Source organism: Rutilus rutilus, assembly GCF_951802725.1.
Source record: "Rutilus rutilus genome assembly, chromosome: 12".
NCBI lineage: Eukaryota > Metazoa > Chordata > Actinopteri > Cypriniformes > Leuciscidae > Rutilus > Rutilus rutilus.
In genome coordinates this window covers 13,841,932-13,866,039 of record NC_140217.1, presented here as the reverse complement: position 1 = coordinate 13,866,039, position 24,108 = coordinate 13,841,932, and the positions used below count along the sequence as shown (strand labels likewise).

The 24,108-nt window shown below is 36.5% G+C and overlaps 1 protein-coding gene across 1 annotated transcript in view; it reads left to right on the top strand.

Moving 5' to 3' along the window:
- gga1 (golgi-associated, gamma adaptin ear containing, ARF binding protein 1) overlaps window positions 1-23,143 on the top strand; it is a 37,603-nt gene extending 14,460 nt beyond the window's left edge. The window contains exons 8-17 of the mRNA XM_084425586.1: window positions 3,614-3,751; window positions 3,897-3,978; window positions 4,089-4,199; window positions 5,628-5,765; window positions 11,259-11,320; window positions 12,739-12,920; window positions 14,506-14,723; window positions 16,047-16,216; window positions 16,292-16,402; window positions 21,883-23,143. Of these exons, the coding sequence (XP_084281712.1) occupies window positions 3,614-3,751; window positions 3,897-3,978; window positions 4,089-4,199; window positions 5,628-5,765; window positions 11,259-11,320; window positions 12,739-12,920; window positions 14,506-14,723; window positions 16,047-16,216; window positions 16,292-16,402; window positions 21,883-21,993 (1,323 nt within the window). The 3' untranslated portion in view covers window positions 21,994-23,143. The remainder of the gene's footprint in view (window positions 1-3,613; window positions 3,752-3,896; window positions 3,979-4,088; window positions 4,200-5,627; window positions 5,766-11,258; window positions 11,321-12,738; window positions 12,921-14,505; window positions 14,724-16,046; window positions 16,217-16,291; window positions 16,403-21,882) is intronic.
- The last annotated feature ends 965 nt before the right edge of the window (window positions 23,144-24,108 follow it).

The window sequence follows — 24,108 nt, the reverse complement described above, 5'->3', positions numbered from 1 at the left end:
TGCTCAGGATGTGATCAACCCAAATGGTGAAGAAACAATATAACTTGACTTCCTTCATCTCTATGATAATTAAGCGGAGTGGAATCTGGGTCGAGGCAGACTACAGTTTCTTACATTGTGTAAAGCATCAAATAGACATTACAAAAAAAAATATTTGTGGGTGAACTGCTGGCGAACAGCTGTCTTTCGAATCGGCTTTGGCCGCGACTCTGGAAGACTTGGAGTTAAGCTTTTCTTTGAGAAAAGAACAAAGAACGGCACTAAAGTCATTCTTAAAGGGGTGGTTGATTATAATTTCACTTTTTTAACTTTAGTTAGTGTGTAATGTTGCTGTTTGAGCATAGACAACATCTGCAAAGTTACAATGCTCAAAGTTCAAAGCAAAGGGAGATATTTGCTTTTAAAGAAATTACCTTTTAAGGACTACAACAAACGGCTGGTAGGGACTACACGACATTCCTCCAGGGTTAGTGACATCACCAACCCTAAAATTTACCTAAACCCCGCCCCCTGAACACGATTTATAGATTATCAAGACAGAATATGCCAATCAATGACTAGAATATAACTACACAAGCTACATAAATTCATCAACTAACCATTCAGAAACGTCCTGTTGTATTCTACATGTTGTCACTTCTTGAGTCTCGTCTCCATCATTGTCTGAATCCGGTTTGAACATAAAAGGCTAAAAGTTTTTGACATTTTCAGTGCATGTCTGTGTGAGTGCAAGCTGTTGAAGCTCCGCCCTCTGTGCCGGGAGCAGCAGCTCATTTGCATTTAAAGGAACAGACACAAAACGGTGCGTTTTTGCTCACCCTCAAAAATTGACAAATTTAACATGCTATATAAAAATATCTGTGGGGTATTTTGAGCTAAAACTTCACATACACACTCTGGGGACATCAGAGATTTATGTTACATCTTGTGAAAAGGGCATTATACCACCCCTTTAGAAAAGGAAGAGTTTTGTGTCAGGAGTTTTCCTGACCGGATATGGCAAAAGTTTAATCTATCAACTAGCTCCGCTGGTGGGAAAACGCTCTGGTTGGTTGTAGCACTATCCTATTGCGTGCAGAGGGAATTTGAAAGACAACCGTTTTTATCCCGCCCCTCGGATTGAGCCCTGCCAATGGTGTGTTCCCAGACCCAACATCTTGATGTGGGTCTGGCTTGTCAGTCTAGGTGAACAATACCTTTAAATGTTGTTGTTTTTTATTAATATTTATTAATAAAGGTGGCGGTAAATGTCTTAATGAGTTATTCATTGAGTCATCCATTCATTCATTCGATTCGTTAAAATGGCTGCTTCATTCCGGGGTGAAGTAAATGCTTCTCTTTATGAATGGTCCATTGAATCATGAGTTACCCAATTCGTTCAAAATGTGGATTCAGAAATGAAATACTGCTGTGTGTTGCTCGTAGACGAACAGTTCTGCTTTGACTTTGTATTTTTATTGGCAAAACAGACAATATTGTGTCTAAAGTAAAACAATATTAACTTCTTATTTATTGAACTGTAAAATCAGTATTTCATTTGCTCTTGTGCTATTCTGGACAGAAAAACAGAACTCGTTATTACACTCGTTACTCGTGTGATATATATAGCTTAAGACAAAAACTGAAATGGGGGCATTTTTGCCCCGTATCTTCAATTTTAGGGACATTCTTATTGCATTCTATAGGCTCCATCACACAGTGCATCATATTCATCATCAATCAACTGTCAATTCATCATCAATCAACTGTATGCATCATATTCATCATCAATCAACTGTATGAAATGTAAGATGACCTACATAGGTCTGAGCTGGGGCAAGTGCATTAAATTCGTTAATAATTTTAACGCATTATTTTTTACCGTAATAAATTAATCTAATTAGCGCATTAAATCGACAGCACTAGTATTTGTTTATTAATCATATGGTGAGGCAAGAGTAAAAAAAAAAAAAAAGGTATGTTCCAATTAGTTTGAGTTTGAGTGGGAAATATGTATATAAGATGACTGTCACTAGTAGCAAGGGACAAGTGGACTGATTGTGGTTTGGGGGGGGGGGGGGTGATTAAGTTAAATATATCATATATATATATATATATATATATATATATATATATATATATATATATAATGTTTATATATATATATATATATCATATATTTTTATTGACAAGTACACATTCCCATTGCCAACACTTAGTGTCAGATAACTTAAAGACTTTGCCATTGCTACATTTCTATGCTATGACTGCTCCACAGACTTTTTGTTGCAAATTTTGCTCACACACAAACCTGGAACTGGACACACACACACACACACACACACACACACACACACACACAAACTTACTGACACACTCAAACACAGGCTCACACACTCAAACACAGGCTCACACACACTCACACATTCAAAAAGACTCACACACACAGATTCAAACACAGACACACACTCACACTCACTCAGACCCAAACACAGACTCAGACACACACAGGCTCACACACACACACCAAACTGGACCTGGAGGTGGACACACACAGACTCAGACACACACACACGCACACCTGGAGATTGAGGTGGACAAAAACCAACACACACCAACCTGAACCTGGAGATAATAATAATATAATGTCTAGTCTGGTGGCTGTGATATGAGCCTACCAACGTCCGTTGCAATGATTTTTGGAATGACTGATCGCGAGAGGAACAAATTCGTTTTAGTCGCATAACATCGGTTAATGGAAACGCCGTCATTTCGCAATAGTTGTAACGTTAATTGATATTTATAAAAAAAAAAATCGCAAAAGTTTTGCGCGAATCTGTAATGAAACGCGACCGCGCTTAACATCTAGACAACTTCTCAGAGTTATGTTGAGCAACAGTGTTCATTATACTAACCATTCAACTCCGGATTGATTCTGGAATCTTCGCTGGGGGAATAAGCATTAAGCACCGGCAACAATCCGCCCTCTACATGCTCATGGTTTGATTCAGATCGTGCGGTAAGAGAAGGAGGGGCTAGTCGTGCCTCCATTGTCAGTTTGTGAGAGAGAGGGGGAGCAAGCAGCGCGAATAAAATACAATTTGACCCATATTAAATAGTTAAAAAATCTGAATCAATCCGTGGCGGTCAGGGTTGATATGTGGCGGGCCGCCACAAATTAATGAATGTATGGGAAACCCTGAGGTGTCTAATGTTGTTGCTGTCTCCAGTAGTTTGTTGTTCTTCGGTCTTATCGGTTTCTTTTTTGACTATGAAACAGTAGGCCTGGGCAGTGTTGCTACCTTGTGAACTAACTAATTAGTGCAAAAAAACTCAAGGCACATATGTTAGCTGAGCATACAGAGTATACACGTTTATAGACATCTGACTGCGCACACTAGGCTGATGATGAAATCTGAGTCACGCGCACTTTACGCTTATGCTTTTATGCATATGCATAAAAACTTTTGAGTATACTTAAAATTATACTTTTGATAATTGGATTTATTTATTTTTAAATGTTGAAAGAGTGTGTCTGTAGTTGCTGCTTTTTTTTATTGCACAGTACCTTTTTTGTGAGCTTTTGCATGAGCTCTGAGGATCTGCTGTGTAATGCATACAATGTGTTTTTCAGGATCAGAAGCGTATGGAGAAGGTATCGAAAAGGGTGAATGCTATTCAGGAAGTAAAGGAGAGTGTTGGGCTTCTCTCACAACTACTGGGAGATTACAGCAAAGAGAGCAGCTCACAAAGCAATGAGGAGCTCATTAAGGTCAGTAACACACATGTCAGCAAAACAGCCTGTCATACCCCTTAAATGGCAGTGGTGGACTTATCAGAGCAGCGAAGACATATTTTTTTATTGAGTATTTATCTGTATTAAATAATTCTGTATGGTCTTTGTTGTGTCGTTGTAGGATCTGTACCAACGCTGTGAGAAAATGAGACCCACTCTGTTCAGACTGGCCAGTGATACTGAGGACAACGATGAAGCTCTCGGTGAGGCGTACAGGTTGAAGGGCAAAATCAAAGATTTCACAAATAGAGCCTATGAGTTGATGAATAGGGTAAATTTCTGACACTGTCTTTGTTTATGTGTTTGTCTGCAGCTGAGATCTTACAGGCGAATGACAGCTTAACACAGGTGATCAATCTGTACAGGCAGCTAGTGAAAGGGGAAGAGGTGAATGGAGACACCATCAATACAGCCAGACTCCCAGGTACAGCACTGACACCAGCCGTGAGCTCAGTGATGTCTAAAGATTTTAAAGGTGCTCTAAGTGATGTTGGGTGACGTCACTTCTTGTTGACGTTCGAAGAATTGTCAAATAAAACGGAGGCTAGCTAGACCCTCCCTCCTCCTCATCCGCACACTAACCCCCCAGACCCCACCCCAAATCCTTCTTGTCGGTTATTGGCTGGAACAGTTTGTTATGTTTCGTGGTGCGGGTTAGCCCAGTTTGTTTTTCTTGCCGTTTGTGGAGCCTGGGCTGTCTACAGAGACTGCGTGTTTTTTTTTTTACAGTGTGTTCAGGAGACAGGCAGCTAGCGGATGGTGAGGAGATGTTTGCTGTATGTGACAAATTTTTTGGCCTAAAAAAACGCGAGACATCGCTTCGAGTTCCTTTAAGCCTCAGAAATAATCGTAAAGGATTGTTAAAGGGGTACTTAACCGCTGGCAAAATGGGCTTTCAATAAAACTTGGCTGCCTATGCAGTAGAAAGGCAAAATATTGTTTTAAAATCTGTGCTACCTGACTAGAGAAAACAAAGAAAAAAGGCTGTTGTCTTCCTGTTTGCCTAATACATAGGAAAGCAACACGGCACTGGCATGTTGCCGTCCAAGGCCACTCCCATCAGTCTGCTATGAATACGCTTGACTAGATTCAAATACTGCCTTTCTTTAGTAGGAAATACTTATTAGTAAACTTTGTCATAAAAGTGTCGACTTGTTTTGTTCACTGGTGCAAGAATTCAAAGAGTAAAGGTTTATGGGAGTAGGTTACTTTCGGTTTCCATTGATGGGTCCAGTGTGTTGTAGGCAGTGGCTGAAGGCTGCGAAGAATCGTAAATATGGAGAGAACGCTGCAACGGAAAATCTGAAAAACCTCAGTTTTTGTAGTCAACATTTCAAACTGGATGACTACGAACACAGTGTTTTATGCCAAACAGAGGGGAAAAAAACTGAAAGAAACTGTCATTCTGTCAGTTCTGCCCAAAATGCCGTCGCATACAGATAAGAAAGCTGTTGCCATAGTGTTTCATTTTACTATAATGCTGTTTAAAGAGACAAAGTATGATATAATTTTCAATATGCTCTTACAATAAATGTTCTGTTAATAACCCTCTGTCGATCCGACTGTCCGCGGTAGGGGTTACAAAAATGCGAAAGTATAATCTGTTTTCACGAAAGCCCTAGAGCTGTCAAAAGTCTGCCGGATGACCCTTTTTCATTAACATTTACTTCTGATATTGTAACAATTCAAAGCAGGTTGAAAATCGGCAGTTACACTTTAATGGAGTGTCTCCGTTTGCTGTGAACCTTGTTCTATGGTTTTTAGAAATTATTGTGTGATAGAATGCCCACTAATGTGGGCATCATTCCTATGTTTTTTCTAAAGTGTGATTGGATACTCTTGGTGTTCATAGGCAGCAGTACCGCTTTGTTGGACCTGACAGGACTGGACACATCCCTTTCAGCTCAGTCTTTCTCTGAATTTCCCTCTCAGACACCATCTTCACAGGAGCTGGGCTTCAGCCTTCTGGATGATGAGCTCATGTCCCTGGGTAAGACATCTGTGATGACATTTGTATTCTCTTGATATACTATGCCATGAATTCTCTTGATATTATATGGATTGTGAATTGAGGCATATGAAGGATTGTGTGAAAAGTGGGTAGACTTAACCCTAAAATGCATGAGCCAACAAAAAAAACTAAATGAAAAATGTCAAAATTACCTGTCCTGGATTCAGTGGTTTTCTTTTAAGAAAAGCCACCCTTTTTTGTTTTTATTGTCAGTGTTATGAAATCCTTTAAAAAATGTTTAGAAACCTAGAAGACCTTATTGTGAAAAGTGTTGATTACAGTATTATATTTATATTTACTCCCATTGCATCCAAGGTTACTAATTATGACTGCCGCTAGCATAGCTAGCGAAAGCGGTCATATAGGGATTGTCAACGTTTTTTTTTTTTTTTTTTTTTTTTTTTTCATCTACTGAATTTTTCGTCAACGATACCAGGGACACCGAAACACCGGGGAACATGAAATTTGGTGGGCATGTAGCCCCACTAGACTTTTACGGAAAAATTTCGTTTGGTCCCCGGGGGCCACTCCCCCCCCCGCGCTGGGCCCCCCCAAACCCCAAAAATGCAGTTTTTCCTAAATAACTACCTGAACCGTGGCACCGAGGATGAAGAAATTTTTATGGTATGTTGGTCTTAAAGGGCCCACATCAACCTAGCCCATAATCACTCATTAGTGATTTGCGCCCCTTCCCATAAAAAATGAAAATGCAATATTATTCTGCTTTAATCGCCCCTATCTTCAGTTGAGATGTTCAGAACTGCACCATATTTCATGTGTATGATTAACTTGACATCCTCTGGGGGTATGCTAAGTTTCGTAGAATTTCATCCATGGGGGGGGTATAAAATAAATTCATTTATGTGCACATTTAGTGACTGTACACTCATCGGCCTGTAGATGGTGCTGTTGAGCGAAGGGTTGCTGGTTTAGGATGATACTGTCACACACACACATGCAGGAATACAAACAAACGCAAGCATGCACACACACTGACATCCACACGCACAAACACACACGCGCACACACATGTACGCACGCATACATACACGCACACACACACAGACACACACATACACAAACACACACACACAGACAGACATGCACATACTACTACTTTTTTTAGGTATCAGCTAGGGCTGCACGATGTGTCGTTTAAGTATCGATATCACGATGTACGAATCCACGATAGTCACATCGCAGGATGTGCGATGTAGGCTGTTGTAGTTAATCCGTCATTCATTAACCGTACGGGCCATCTGCTCCCCGGCCCTTGACGCATGTTTTTCGCGGATTAAATGCGCAGCTTACCGTTAACCATCATAGAGTGAAAGTTTATCATTTGCATGTGTTTTTAAGTCCTGTCAGTTTAACAGGGCGCATATAAGAACGAGCAGAGAGAGAGAGAGCGAGAGCACCGGCCGCGCGCGCGCTCACCTTCACCGTCTTCAAACAACAGCGCTGTCTTGCTCTCTCTCCCTCGCGCATATTAATCAAAATCAGTTGACACGATGGTGTCGAACAACAACAAAAAAACTATCCAGTGATGAAATGTTTACTGTGTTGACAAATCTTGTGCGATATCCTAAACTGCCGAGATAATTACACAACGCGTGCCATAGCGTAGAGTAGACTACACGTCCGATTCGCGAACTAATGATTCCTTTGAACCGATTCAATTTAATGAACGGTTTAAACAACTGACCTGTCCAACACTGAATTCACGAGACGTCTGAACTGATGTATAAACAAATCTGTAACACTTTACAATAATGTTCTATTTATTAAACTATTTAACTACATTAGTTTACATTTACTTTTAGTAAACTGCACTTCTACAACATTGTTAATTTCAACATTTAGGCTATAGCCTACATTATTGAAATCAAAAGTTGTACAGTATTTGTTAACATGGTTAATGCACTGTGAGGTAACATTACCAAACAATTAACAGTTGTATTTTTTATAAACTAAGATAAACAAAGATTAATAAATACAGTAACAGAAGTATTGCTCATGGTAAGTTTATGTTAGTTATTATACATTAACTAATGTTAACAATTCAAACCATATCCTAAAGTTACAAACAAATAATTTACTCTAACTTAAATAATACTCTGATGTTTAAATCATTTAAAATGAGAATGTAAGTGTGCTTACCCCATTTTTGTTTGTTAGAAAAAATTTGATTTTATATCGCAATATATATCGCAGAAAAATAAAATATCGCAATGTCATTTTTTTCCCAATATCGTGCAGCCCTAGTATCAGCCATATACCCGATTTACCAATACCCAATGTGTTATGCTTGGGCAGTATACTAATGAGGTGGGTGGGACATGTTTCATGCCATGTTAGATCACATCCTGAGAGTCTACGCTTTCAGAAAATATATAGTTTATATAGTTGAATCAGTTTTCTCTTCATGGTACAGACCAAAATGTATTATGTGTACACTTTCTTCACCTAAATCCATAAAATCCCATTAATTTCAATGGGACATTTACTTAAGTGTTCTACTAGGTACAGTGGGAATGAGTTTAATTTTGTTTGTTTTTTGTTTAAAAAGCTGTTTGTTGTTACCAATGTAGCATGAAAAAGACTTGCTTGAACACAATAAGTGTGTTTTTGAAACTAATTTTTATAATACATTATGTAGGGAAAACCACTGTTATGAATGTGACATTTTCACATTACGGATGTTAAGTGTCTAAACTAATGACTTTTGATATAAAACTTAAATAGTAATAGCAAATAATTACAAAACTCTAAATTATCCATGATCCACAGGAATACTCCAGACAGTCTTTTAAAATATACAACTTATATACATAAATACGCAATACAGCCAAATTGCTCCACTTCATTTATTTTTGTGGAAAGCCAGTGCAGGCCTGAGCGGCGGTCATATTTTGTACCGCCATGCGGTACATCTAGTTACAATGTGTTTTTGCAGAGTTTTGCACTGTTATGCACAGCTATGTCTGTTAAGTACATGAACACTCTGGCCAATTAGAGATGTGCAGAAGAATCACTTCAGAGAGGAAACCCTCTCAAAACGATCTTTGTTCAGCACAAGCTCACTGACTGAGTTATACACTTTTGCAAATTTTCTCACAGTGCTCGAAATTAAACTTTTTACTTGATAGCACTGGTGCTATAGCACCCACCAAAAATTAAGGAGAACGCACCACAACTACAATTTATATATACAGTATATTATAAACGGATTTCTTTTATTTAAAAACACCAAATTTTTTTTGTGAAATGAAAACAGAAGTGATGCACTGATTATGGCCGATTCCAGATTTTTTTAAGAAGCAAATGGGCTGATTCTGAGACCGGTTGCCTGTTTTTTCTTTATTTAAGCATATTTATTTGTTGTTTATTTGCTCTTTATACTTTGGGACTGTTGAATGCTTGAATCTGATTGGTTTACAAACGTTCTAAGGTGTGCAATTATTTTCAGGGAAACGCACGGTTTAAGTAGTTCCAGGCAGGTCTTGACCGCATTATAGTTCCATATCACTTCTCCAAATGATTTCTGTTATTTCAAAGCTCCTTACAGCTTACAACAGCAAAAGAACAAAAACCCACAACATCTTTATTATTTACATTATTATGTACGGACAGCACATAATCTCTTTCTCCTGCTCTCTCTCCCTCTCAAACGCACACATACAGTACGGACACAAACTACAGAAATGTGTTGTCAGCTCTGCTCTGACGAGTTTATCAGTAAAATAGTTTAACAACTTAAAAGCTACAAGACATTTTTCACTAGCGATGTAAAAACAGCTCTGTTCTTGGAGCAGATAAACGTACAGTTTTGCTATTAATAGAGACGCACACTGTTGAGAGATGCACAGACTTCGGTAATTCATACACACTTAACTCTCTATCTCTCTCGCTCTCTAATAACTGCATTAGTCTTCTATCTGTGGCTGAAGCCTCCGTTAATAGCTCTAAAATTGAGTTTTGGAATTAGCAACGGAGGCTTGGGACATACGTAAAAAATGTATCCTACACACAAGCGTTTTAAGGACAAAACCCTGACAAATGTCTTGAAATACATTATCTGAACAATGTTGTGGTACAATGGTGTTGTAATCGTAGTATAAGCTGAATAATTTACCCTGGGCCATTGAATTATTGAAAAATAATGCACACCTGAGGTGTAAGCATCGTGGCCGTATTACCACCTCTGGTGTGCATTATTTTTCTAATAATTCAACAGCCCGTCGTCAATTATTCCTTACATAACAGGCCAAACTGGTCTTAAACAAAAAATATCTGTAGCCATTTGAAATGTTTTTCTTTAAGCATGTTTAATTGATGTTTAGGCCCATTTACTCTATAACAGGCCCAACTGGTCTTAAAACAAATATCTGTAGGCATTTAATTATAGGATTTAAAATAAAAACAGAATGGTCTGACTTTAGATTTGTTAAATGCGAAGGAAAATGCAAATTCACTCTCTGACAGTAGGTGGCACTTATGGAACAGCAGCGATATAGCATTTCTTTGGGTACTGCTGTACACAAATCAGTGCTGCGCTTATAAATCCTACTTTATACAGAGATAAGAGTAAAAGAATCGGTTCCCTGCAGAGATACATTCATATAAACCCCCACCCCCAATTCAATATTTAGAGCCCAAGCCCCAAAGGGGCAGAGGCTCTATTGTATTTCTAAGGATTATTAGGGCCCAAGCCATCTCTAGAAAACAGGTTGCACCACAAGAATTATTTGCTCACACAAATGCTTCCAAATATATTTTGAGGTTGGACATACTAAATGTAGTAGTATGACCAAAAAGGTCACAATTTCAAACCTTGTCTCATTATAACCAAGTATAGATACGATGTAAAAAAGTGATTCATTGTTCAGTTTAGTCAGGTTTACTGATTGTACGGGAGTTTTCGAGAGTGCAAAACTCAGTTAACTCACGCTGAAATTAAGCGATTAACAGCTTTAGCCATAAATAAAGAGAGCACTCTTTGCATAATCTATTCGCAATTTGAATTAAACAAAATGCAACTAAACCGGAATCAATGGAACGAAACAACACGGGTCTTGAGAAGTACCTTGAGAGCTGCAAAGTAAAAATAAATAAATAATAATCATAATTTTACTTTATTTCCCTCGATATTGTATTTGCAATTATTAATGTTGATTAAAGGAATTTGCATTAAAATATTTTTGTGGAGAGCAACTGCATGTCATATTCCAGTTCAAACCATTAAATGTATTTTATATTTAGTATGTAATGATCAACAAATGTATACCTGACTTTTGTTTGGGTGGCACTGGCTTTTGGGGGCTGTCTCAGGCCATTCATTCCTTAAAAGTAATTTTGTAAACTGAGCTTCAGTAGAAAGCTAATTCAGCAGAAACTTTGCACAGTAAACAGTAAGTGCAGTGACAAGACCACGTGTGGCATAACATGCTCATGTTTGTAACTCTGTTTCAGGCTTGACTGAAGTCAATTCACCTTCCCAATATGGAGATGCTATGACATGGAATACTTTTCAGGTGGGCACGAGTTGACTAATTTATCAAGATTTGTTTTCAAATTGTTGTTGTAAGACGGTACACAAACAGTATGGAGTGCTATTCTATTAACAGTACCAGGAATTATTTATCTTACCTGCAGGTATTATTACATGTCAGTAATCTCTCATTGGTGGAACCCCCCAACTAGTCTGTTTTAATCACGGTTTTAACCTTGAAGGCTAAATCTATGTAAGATTTTTGGATCAAAATATTCAAAAAACACTTGAACGATGTTATATATTTTGTCGATTTGTGTACTTACATTATCTCAAATGTTTCTAAGAATGTTTAAATTCAGAGAAATAAGCAGTTTTAACCAGGGCACGGATCGTGTCCGTGCGTCGCCTATTAATGACATCATACCTGCGTTACCCTGTGTTTTATTAGACAAGTGAGCAACTGGTTGGATATTTTCATCGACAGAAAACTAATTATTGTTATACAGCTCAACACAGTTAGTCTTATTGTTTAAATCTCGCGAGTGCCATATTTACCATACCTAATATCGATCTAGCTTACTGCAGTGTGCAACAAGTGTCTCATATATAAGCCGCTGAGTGAACACACAGAGTAGCATTATAACAACTTTCAACACACTCAAATATATCTAATATTATAAAACAGCGCTGTTACCCCACATACTCATGACCGGAAGAAGCAGAAGCGCCGTCTGCAGCATAATAAAAGCTCCACTGCTCTCGAGCCGTGTGTTGTGCTTGTCTTATTAGCAATTGTTCCAGCGGCCTCGTTCCGCTCCAACGTTCCGCTTTCGTAATGTTAATAAATCTTTAATGTATCCATGAATATGATTTCTGCCTGAGTTCCGTCGTATTTTCCACCGACTGTAGAGGTGAAGATAACAACTCCCATGATTTCGCGAAATCAAGGTGTCATCAAGCTATGCCTTTGTTTTTAATAAATGACCTCTAGTGGCGAAAAGTTATATAGTGTGCCTTTAAAATAGTTTGTGCAGTGATACTGGAAGATTTTTTTTTACTTTTGCAGATTATTATAATTTTTTTAATTCAATTTGAATATTTAAATATATATATATTTAATTGTTTGCCCACAGTATTAAATTAACATCAGCAGTATGACAACAGTATGTTTTTGCCCCTTCCTACCCCTAGTTACTGTCAGTGCACTGTGAATTGGCCTTTTTTTTTGTCTGTTAACAATAAGGCTTGCTGCCTGGAGAGCAAATGCGCTCTGCTGGCACTGACGTTGCAACAACATACAGAATGCAGTTTGATAAGTGCCTACCTTAAGAGTGAATAGTCAACAACCCACCACTATTTGATTATAAAAATCCCTGGTCCAGTGATGACTTGGGTAAATGTTATTTACCCAATATGTTATATACACTGCTTACCATAACACTTCAAGGTTTTGTTTAGTCATCAGATTCTGTGGACGCTCCCGTTGTGCCAGTCCCTGCAGTGCTGTTGCCAGTGGCAAGTGCTACCAAGACGCCTGTAACTGTGTCTGTGACATCCACTAAATCCCTAGACGAGTTAGACCTGTTGGGTAAGACCCTGATGCAGCAGTCTCTACCCCCAGAAAATCTTCAGGTCAAATGGTAAATGTATACCCGTTTCATTTTTCCATTAATTTAGTGAAACATATTAAAACGGTTGGGTGAAATGTATGGGACCCCATACTTAGCTACATGTCATATCACTTTCACTTTCACTTAAAAATGGTTGCTCTTAAGGCCTTTAAAACAGTGTTCCCACGGGTCCTTTAAATCCTTGAGTTTGTGAATCTGAAAATAAAAATTCAAGGCCCTTGAAAGGTTTTGAAAATAAACACACATAGATACAGGTACTTGAAAGTGCTTGAATTTATTTTGTGCAAGAAGTTTTCTGGAAAAAATTCCATATTATTCCCTCCGGTCCGCTAATGTTATTTCGCCAACACTTCATGGCCTATGCATACTAGCTTGCCCGTCTATGTCCCGTATTTTACATAGACCCACACATTGTTGAATAAACAAATAAGGATTTTGCAGTGTGGATAATACTACTATAATACTAATACTTAATTACAGTATAATGATATAAATTTCACAAGAAGTAGTAGAGATGTTTTGTGATGTCACTTTGCATTGGCAGGTGATTGCATGTTAGCGTCTTTGTTTCCATACCGACGGAGTCTAGAGAACATGCGCTATAAGCGGGCGTAATGCGCGTTTTTTTTAAAACCATGTAAGCTCACGTCCTCTCCAGATATGAAAAAAGTTATCAGTGGGTCTGTCCAGTAACTAATGATGAACGTAAGGCGAACTGCAGAGTTTCATTTGCTCACGCGGTGTGGTGGACTTCTTACTTAAAGCAGTGTGCAGTGACAGACAAATCCGTGCTTTTAAAGGTATAGGCCTATTGTTTTTGTTTTTTCTGTTTTAAATTTGGATAATCTCTTAATATCATATTCCATATATTTTTAGAGCTTTGTAGACAGGTAACATGTAGATGTTATTAGACAGATTATTTAAGTTATGGGTGGTCGTGTATGGGTTTCCTTTATTTTGCCTCACTGAAGGTGGCAACCCTACTTGCCAGAGATCCAAAGGACCATCACTTGGCTAGGTGACGAGCCTGTTGTCAATCTAGTGGATAGCATGGGAGAAGCGGCTCTTTCAAGTCATGCAGCTAGATCTACACACAATATATTCATATATCTTAAAACTTCTGGTTACATGAGTCTAAGCTCTTTTCAATAAAATCCATGCAAAAGTTAATATCAGATCATTTTAGAATACAGTATAAGGATGTACCGAATATTCTTCAGTTTTATGCAAAACAGAAATACGACAAATAGAATATCAGATCTCTGTCATATGGCCAAAAATAAATGCAAAATAAAAAGCTTTTTTGCATAGTTTTGTTTGACACATGAAACATTGTTAAAGCTCTCACTTGAAATCTGTCCCCACATTAAGTCCTTGAATTTGAGGGTATTGGACCTGGAAAGTCCTTGAAAAGTCCTTGAATTTGAAGTTAACCAAGGTGTGGGAACCCTGTTAAAATGTTTAATTGGAAAATGTTTGCTTGTTAATAAATGCAAAGATTATGGAGAACTTTCAGATTACTGGTAATATTCATGGTTTAAAATACATCAGGCTTTATCAGTGCAACAGATATACATTGAAACTTTTTCAACAGGGACAAGCTTCAGTCTCAGTCCAAACCCACACTACGAGATCTTCAGATCAAGTCTGGAAACAACTCCGCTACAACCCCTAGCCCTGTGTTGGCCTTTTCCTCTGAGCCAGGAGCTCTGCTGAATTCACAGCTCACAGCAGGCATCACTCCAGCCTCTACCCCTCAGGATGACATCTCATTGGTGAATCTGACTGTGCCCCTGGAGTCTATCAAACCTAGTAAGACTTAGGGCAGACTGTTTTAAAAGTAGTAGTTTACCTAAAAATGAGAATTGTCTCTCCTTTTTTTGTTTTATCACTCATGTCATTTCAAAACTTGTACGTGAAATCAGAACATTTTAAAGAATTTGGCTGGTTGTTCTTTTCCATGCAATTACAATCGGTTTTCTGAAGGTCTTTAAAAAGCCTTAAAATTACTTAAATTTAGTTTCAGAATTTAAGACTGTAGAAAGTCTTGAGTATCTTAAATCTTATTTAAAAAACAGATATTTTGCAAACATCTTAGATTTGGTAAAGGACAGACAGGAGACAATTCACATAAATTCATATCACAGAGTTAAAGGAATAGTCCACTTAAAAATAAAATTCTGTCATTTACTCACCCTCAAGTTGTTTCAAACCTGTACATACATTCTTCAAAATATGTCTGTACTGTACAAGAAAGAAATTCATAGAGGTTTTAAACAACATGAGGGTGAGTAAATGATGACAGAATTTCCATTTTTAAGTGAACTATTCCTTTAAGGGGGCTATTAGCAGAATGTGGAATGTAGCGACAGAAATGTTCTCCTCCTGCCCGAAATGTATTGTAATATATTTTAAAGTTTTTTTTTTTCTCTAGTTAAAGCCTGCTTTACTATAAACTCCAAAAGTTAACCATTTTGAGAGTAACCAGTTCTGTAAAGTAAACCTTTAAAATTATTTGTGACTGAGTCACATGATCTGTTTATGTTAGGAACACAAAAAAAACAATCATTATCCACCGAAAAGCATTACGTCTGCCCTAGCTCTTTGTGGTGTGTTCATGACAGAAGTAGAGGTGAGCGAACTGTTCTATTGTTCGCTCAATCAGCAGCTTGAAATAAAGGAGAATTATCAATTATGAATTATAAACAAACAAAAAAACGCTTAAATGCCAGTCTGTTCCTCACAAAGCTGTTGTATTCCTTCAGCACACAAGTCATATGGACTTCTTTTATGGTGCTTTTGTGTTCTTTTTGACGCTTGAAAGCCTCAGTCCGCATGGGGACTAATTGTATGGAAAAAAGTAACTAGTACAGTTTTTAAAGATGTCTTGTGTGTTCCATGGAAGAAATTAAATTATATCGTTTGGAATTACATGAGCTTGAATAAATGTTTAGCCGTCCGTAATGTATTGTGTAAATTGTGATGATGTTGTGGATGCTTTTTCTTTTTGTTGTTTGTTTTAAAGTGAGTATGTGTTGACCCATTTGTTTTATTTCTGTGTTTTATTACTATTTAGAATATCAATTCAATTGAAGATTTATTTAAAGATTCCTTTTTCTCTGTCTGACCTCACAGGTAGCTTGTTACCCGTGACAATCTTTGATAAACTCAGCCTGCGAGTTTTGTTCCATTTTGCAAGAGACTCTCCACCAGCCCGGCCAGATGTTTTAGTGGTGATAATCTCCATGTTGTCGTCTGCCCCTGTGCCCATCACAAATGTACGATTCCAGTCTGCTGTTCCTAAGGTAACTATCTATACATGTGTCTTCGGTAAATCTCTAATGAATTTTGTATTAAAGCTGTATTCTATGTATGTGCAGACTATGAGAGTGAGGTTGCAGCCACCATCAGGATCAGATTTACCTGCCTTCAACCCTTTATTGCCCCCTGCCGCCATAACACAGGTCCTGCTTTTAGCCAATCCTCACAAGGTAAATAAACTGATAGAATCAGAGAATATAATGCAAAAGTTGGGCTGCAACAGTACATATATATTGGATGCAGAAATAGGGCTTTCGGTATGTACAAAAAATGACACATTTTGGAGCACTAGATGGATGTTGTTAATTCCTTGGGACAAGAGATAACATGCCCAAATAGCCATATCTACTGGAAATGGAGAACAATTAACGCACCATCCGTTTTTCCTGTCATCCTTTGACTAGCGTTTACATTATATGATGACAATTAAATGTTTTTAAACCATTCAAGACAAAAGAAAACACGCTGTCTGTGAATGTCGAGTTTCTTTCGCGCTTGTACGAACAATAACACACAATTATGCCAAAATGTCAGTTTTGTTGAGTGTCCTCATAGGAGCAGTCTTAAATGAGTTCAAGTCTTAAAATGAAAGTAAAGAGTTGTGAGAAATTGTGACGCGTGTGAGATTCACGTGCAGTAGCCTTCTGTCTGTCATTAATGTTAATCAAAGACCAAAGCTAACAGAGAAAATTACTCACTGCTCTTGACTAAAGAACTTTTATAGCTTTAATAAGGATTAATCTATTTTTAATTTATTTATGCAGTGCAGAGTGTTTAACTATTTAATTTCTGTGTAGACACAGGTAACTATGACATTTATTATGGGTTTATGTGAGGATTGTTTTAAGTTCACTTACATTTTTTTATTTTATATATTTGATAAGCCTAATGAATGTTAAGAAAAGCTGATAGCTTTCAATTACACTAATGTTGAATGGCTTTAATTAATGTTTAAAATTGGGGTAAAAATCAATTTCATCGACATCAGTAGCTGTATTAGTGATACTGGCCTTCATTCATAAAAAGATGCCATTAAACAAATATTTAAAATATAATGCTTTATGTTGTTTCTACATTAATTTGGAGAGTAACCGTGACATTATTACATTATAACATACATTAAAAAAATATACAAATTTAAGTGTTTTTAATGTGATTATTCTAGTTATTTTTTTAATCGATTGACAGAACTTATTTTAATAATAAATATATAAAACACAAATTTACCATATATATATATATATTTATATATATATATATACACACACACATACATGCATACATACATACAGTACAGGTCAAAAGTTTGGAAACATTACGTTTTTTTATATTTTTGAAAGAAGTCTCTAATGCTTATCAAGGCTGCGTTTATTTGATAAAAAATACAGAAAAAAAACAGTAATATTGTGAAATATTATTACAACTTAAAATAGTAGTTTTCTATTTGAATATACTTTAAAAAATAATTTATATGCGTGGTTTGTGAAAATACAAAAAAAAATTGTCACTGAAATAAGGCCATGAAATCCATACTGATTATTTCTTCACAAGACTTTTGAAAATTGTATCACGTAGCCTAGAATATTTGCTCCAAAACTATGTGAAAATCACCCTGACTGCTCATTCAGATAAGACAATATATTGATTTAAAATTTGTACGACGTGTTTTGTGTGAGAAAGCTTTATGCGGGAGGTGTGATCATGTCATTAATATGTATGGCTTTTCACACCTGAGAAAGACAAAGACCCTCCCCTAATGGCCCTATTAGGAGCTATCAGGCCCTGTCATTCTGACCAACCTTGCACAAAGAATGAGGAGATTTAAAAAAGAATGGCTGTTTGATTGTTTGGATTTATTTACAACACAACATAATCCAAATATACACAACAAATGACAAAAGAGCACATTGAAAACAATGATACACAGACAGAGACCTTTGTGCCATTCCTAAAAACATTGTACATACCTTTCATTTCCAAGGTGTTTGATTTTCACTTTACCATGTTCATATACAGAGACTCATGTGAATGTTGAAGTCAGCAGGACTCAGTTGCATCTGGTCCCTGAAAAAAAAAAAGTGAACATACTGGTATCAAGAGAAACTATAGGCCACGATTTTGGGAATAAATTTTAGATTTTTCTGGTTAAAAATATAATATAATGAACACTAGGTTTGTTGTGCCTTGTAGGCATAGGCTATGCGCAGTGCTGCATAAAATAATAATAACAATAACCTATAGCAGCATATAAATCTGCCAAAAGATTTCAGTAACAACTACGCTAGAGAAAAATATATTGATTATCATGTTACTTCAAATGTTTCCATTCGTTATGATGATATGAAATGAGATAATAGTAAAAACATAAAGCCTAATGTTTGGTGCGTTTTGCTTTTCAAACGCGATCACGCTCCAAAATATGATACATTCAAACGCACAGCATGCTCCAAAATATGAAACATTATGGTTACCATATTATACATATCTACGTTTGAGCAGATATCCACAAACACAGTATAGTAAACACGGGTCTAAATATTATAATATTCACCATATATCTAGCAACAGTTCAACTGCAATGTGAAGTTTATGCAACAATAACAAACTAATATGTAAGAATTTCTTACCTTACATCTTTCTTGTCTTCAAATCGCGTTCTTCTTCTTCTGAGGTAAATCCAATGTAAGCTCACGGCGCGTCTTTCAAACTCGACGAAAAGCAGAGACTTGTGAAGTTTTTTGGTGTTTTGTTTTTGAGGTAATGAGCGCGATCGCGTTCCATGTGGAGATTTGCATGTGAATCTCTTTTGCGCGAGTGGGCGTGGTCAAATTAAATATAATGAGCAAGCGTTTGAGATACTGGACATCTTGTTGGTTTTATACATATTACTTAAACAAAGAATATTTGTTTTCAGTTTGAATCCGATCATTTAAAAGTACACACTTAAATGTTTATAAAGATATATGGCTCATAAATGTGTGACAAGTATTCGCTGAGTTTTGTTTCAGTTTATAGACGTGCTCAAGAAAAAAAAGTTCACCACGACGGAGAGGGCCTTCTGCACACCCTGTTTATTTTCTTTATTTTACAAAAGCACAATGTTTTGATTTGATTGTAAGTGGACACATACAAAAGTAGAAATATCGCAGATTCTTTTTTTATATTTCTTTTTTCTGTATGACCATAAATGACGGAGTAATTTAAGTTTATTGTGCTACTATGTGAAGAAAATCCAGCAAAACGCGGGGGCGCGTTTGCCGACCCCAGAGGGTTAAATCATTAACTAGATTAACAATCGATCTGTCAACAAATTAAAGTCACTCGTACTGTCAAAAATTACTAAAACGTCATTCATATTTAACAAATAATCAGTTTTCTTGTCCCTAATAATCAACATAATGCAGGGGAAACTGTAATATGAATGCTCCATTGAAAGGAATGGGATCATGTCACTTTGTCGTGGTGTGAATGGGGCACAATTTTTCAGCTTTCCAGCTTGGAATTAGCCTGGGTTTCCCCATGCTGCCTTGCGCGCAGCGCGATTTTTATTCACGCTGCTAGGCAGGCTGGACACCATGGACCAGATTTTCCTCAAAAAGGGAACCAATCACAGAACGGGAGGGAGCAGCAAGACGATGACGACGTCTATGCGACACACCGAAGCAGCTTGTTTATATCTATGGATCCAACATGGCATTAGACGCGAAGTTTCCTTTCGATGCAGCCTTAGATAGTGTTCTAAGTAGTTTAGAAGGCAATATTCACTGAACGCCATCATGTACACATAAATCTTTGACCCATCGTCTTCTTCCTCGTCGAATTTCTGTCGCTCTACATACGTCATCTGGTATAATTGAAACAATTGGCTATGAGCTACATACAGGCGCATTTGATAGACATTCGCAGCGCCCAATAAACGGCTCTGGGCATTCGTAAACCACGCCTCAAATACGAGAAAATTAAGCTGTGGTTCCCAGACCACGTCTGACATTAGCCAGGCTAGCTTAGAATAAAACACAATGGTGAAATTGAAACTAAGTTAATGAAAATAAGCAACCAAAATGGGGGTTTATAATTTGTATTTTTTAAAGATATATTACAGATTAATAATTTCTGAAACACTTGAATTTATATTTGCTACACCATAAGTAATATATGATAATACGTCTGTAAATGTTACTTGTGGTATCTCGTTGAGATCACTCTCAGTGTTCGTACAGTAGTGCTCCTTTGCTTCATTGTTCAGCTTCTCTCGGTAAGGAATCTTGTACTTGTTCCATTTAAGTCTAGTAAAACTTATTTGTATAGCACTTTCACAATACAAATCATTTCAGGAATGCATTACAGAGGGCCATACTGTTATGTTAACTCCTAATGCTTTAACATTATGAAATTAGGGCGATATGATGTTACATGTCGATTAAATAAATGATTCACTGGCTGAGATTAAGCTATATTGTATTAATTATTTTATCTACCATCACTTTAAGAGAGCATTACATTTGTTTTCATTGTACGCTCCTTTGTTGTCCAAAAATATGGTGACTACTACCTAGAATGCAATGACGTAAATTCCCATTCTCTGTATAGTAAGATCCCCAAAGTAAACCACCTACAACTTGGCCATATTAATAAGCTATTTTATGAAAAAACAAGCCCAAAGTCATAAGTGAACATGGCAACACTGTGGATGGATAGGTGATGTCATCAAACTAATTACACATCACAGTTGCCACACGTAATTTCCACAACAAAATGAGAACAAAAATCTAAATCATTTAAATTTTATTTAAACTTAAAATGTTTTTAAAAAAAAAAAAGTATTTAAACCTGAGATTTGGCCATGAAAAGAAGACTTGTAGCTGTGCCACCGTTTGTAACATGAATAATAATTTCAAGACAGATTCTTTGTTCTCTCTGCTGTACCAAACTGTGACCCCATTTTGAGGTATGTACTGAAATATGAATTGTGTACTGTTGCAGCCCTATGCAATAGTAATTATATATATACACTACCCATCAAAAGTTTTGAATAATTAAGATTTTAAATGTTTTGAAAGAAGTGTCTTATACCCACCAAGGCTGCATTTATTTGATCAAAAATACAGTAAAAACAGTCATGTGAAATATTATTACAATTTAAATTGAACTGTTTTGTGTTTTTATATATTTTAAAAAGTAATTTATTCCTGTGATGCCAAAGCTGATTTTTTCAATATAGGTCTTTGGAACTTACTATTCATCAAAGAATCTTTTTTTTTTTTTTTTTTTTTTTTATCTGTTTCCTCCATAAAAATATTAACCAGCTTTCAACATTGATTTTGACTGAAAATAATGGCTGCTAAAAAAATGCAGCTTTAAAATCGAAAATTTCACAATATTACGGTTTTATTGTATTTTTGATCAAATAAATGCAGCCTTGGTAAGAATCAGACTGTTAAAAAAACATTAACAAAAATCTTTATTCCAACGTTTATACCGGTGGTGATGTGAACATAATTTGTCAGTAAAGCTCACTAACTGTGCTGGTTATGGTTTGTGGCTTATGTCAGATGTGTGTGAACAACTTTGCTGCTGATTTGTAGATATTTTCTGATTACATGGCATTTCTTCATGTTCTTCACCTATACCATTTTTTTTCCTTTTGAAGGAGAAGGTGCGGTTGAGATACAAACTGACATTTGATTTAGGAGAAGAATCCCACGATGAGAGCGGAGATGTAGAGCAGTTCCCTCCACCAGAGTCCTGGGGAAACCTTTAAAGAAACAGACTGATTTCCTGATAGTGGCTCCTCTGCTTCCTGATGGCAGTTCATATTCAGACCATAATATTTCCTCTCCTTAATGTCCGGATGAGTGCTGAGAGGAGGCCTTTATAAATGAACTTGGTTTGATTTTTTTTTAATTCCAGTTGTTCTAACTTTGTTTTTCTTTCTTTCTTGTTGTTGTTTTCGGCCCTTTTTGTATGAAGCTTTAAATGTTTGAAAGTAAGAGAGTTGAGTTTTGTGGTCATTTCTGACATTATTTCCACGTGTGAATTGAGATGCTGGAGTCTCAGTCAGCTGTAATGACAGAGCAGGTGAAATTTCGCCACTAATTGTTTCATTTTCATGGTGTTGATTTAATAGGTTTTCTGCGCTTGCACAGTTTTGATCATGTTTCAGTTTTTGTGTGTTCGATTGTATTGTCAGGCTGCATGTGGTTTTACTGGTAACACACCAAATTTGAATCAGTTTCTTAGCAAGAAATACTAAAACTAACTGATCTATATTACAAATCAAACAGCCCTTTATTCATTGTGATTTTTGCATCTAATTAATCATGATTGTCCTCAATCCTAAAATTGCCCTTGTTCTGTAAACTGTACTGCTCGAACTTCACGCTGATGTCTTGTTTATATTTACCGTACGTGCCTAATCAGATTTTCTTTTTCATGTTAATGTGAATATGGACATTTTGTTTGATGCTTGTTTTTAATTGGTAGAATAACATGAGCATTTGCCCCTCGGGTCGACACTATGTTTTTTGAATCCTTGACGGTTCCACAGTTAGTCTTTTTTTTTTTTAATGCAGTACAGTTTAATGAATACTATTTTACCTTTGCCATGCTTGTATGAGATAAATGAAGTTATCAGAAGAATTCTGAACTCAGATGTTAACAGTAATAATTTGTTGAATCAGAATACTGCGTCAGTTCTCAAACTATTGTAGTTTGTGTCTCCCTACAGTTAAAGGTCTGTGATGAAGCCAGCTGCATTCCAGATTATGTCCTTCCAACCTGAAAAAAGTGTAAATATCGGTATTGCTATTATGTACATTTGCCAAAAACGTATACAGAGACTAAACATATGGAGAAGTGAATGTAGTGCAAATATGTATTTAAGGGAAATAAAGTTATTCTTTTTCTCTGGGGTTTAAAATGCATGTTTTCAATTAATCTTTTAAATCTTTGATCAAAGGTTGAACAAGGTATAATAATCAAAAAAAATTGATAAGAGCGATCTGTAATTAACTCTTTATTAAAATCTGTAAAACAAAGTGATTACATAAAAAGAAGTGGAAGCTTTCCAAAAGGAGAGCTGTTTGTAATGTGTGATCATACAAAATAGTAATGCAATAATGCAAACAAACAGTCTTGAATGTTTGCATTGGGTATAAGTAAGGTTAAGTCGTGTAGTAATTGGTTAGTGCTATAAGGTAAGATGCAACGTGGTTAGCTTTTAAAATGGAAGTCACGCTAAAAAAGGGTTTGTTTCTAGGGTTCCTAAACATTTTCCAAACTTTTACAGACTGATAATCTGTCTGTAAAATCAGACAGATTTTCATCATTTTCCATGATGATGATTTTCCAAATGGTCCACACAGCATTATTTTCGATAAATAGTACAGTCTTCTGTTAATACTTTTATTTGCTGGTTTTCTCAAAGTGATAACATGTGCTTGCATGATGAGAAGAAACCTAAAAATCTTATAACCTGCATATATTCACCCCAACACATGACTTTGGTACTGTAAATGTGGTTTGATGTTGCATGATCACCAAACAGAAAAGTAGTCCGATTTAGATTGTTTACTCCTTTATCTGTTGCTGGTTTGAGTGGCACACGCATATTCATTTAGTTAAGTTTTAAAAGAGACTCATGGTAAAGAATTAGTTCAGTCAGACGTGTTCGACAGTCAAATGATCACTAAAATGTTGATATGAAACCATTGCTTGTAATGGCATAATTATGTGTCTACTCGTGTTTTGTTATTAAAACATACTTTAAATATTGATTAACATGTTATGTAAAAATACAATGAATATGCAATAGTGCATATAATTAGCAAGATGCTCCTCTCTAGAGTTTATTTCTCTAGCTGACTAACAAGTTTAT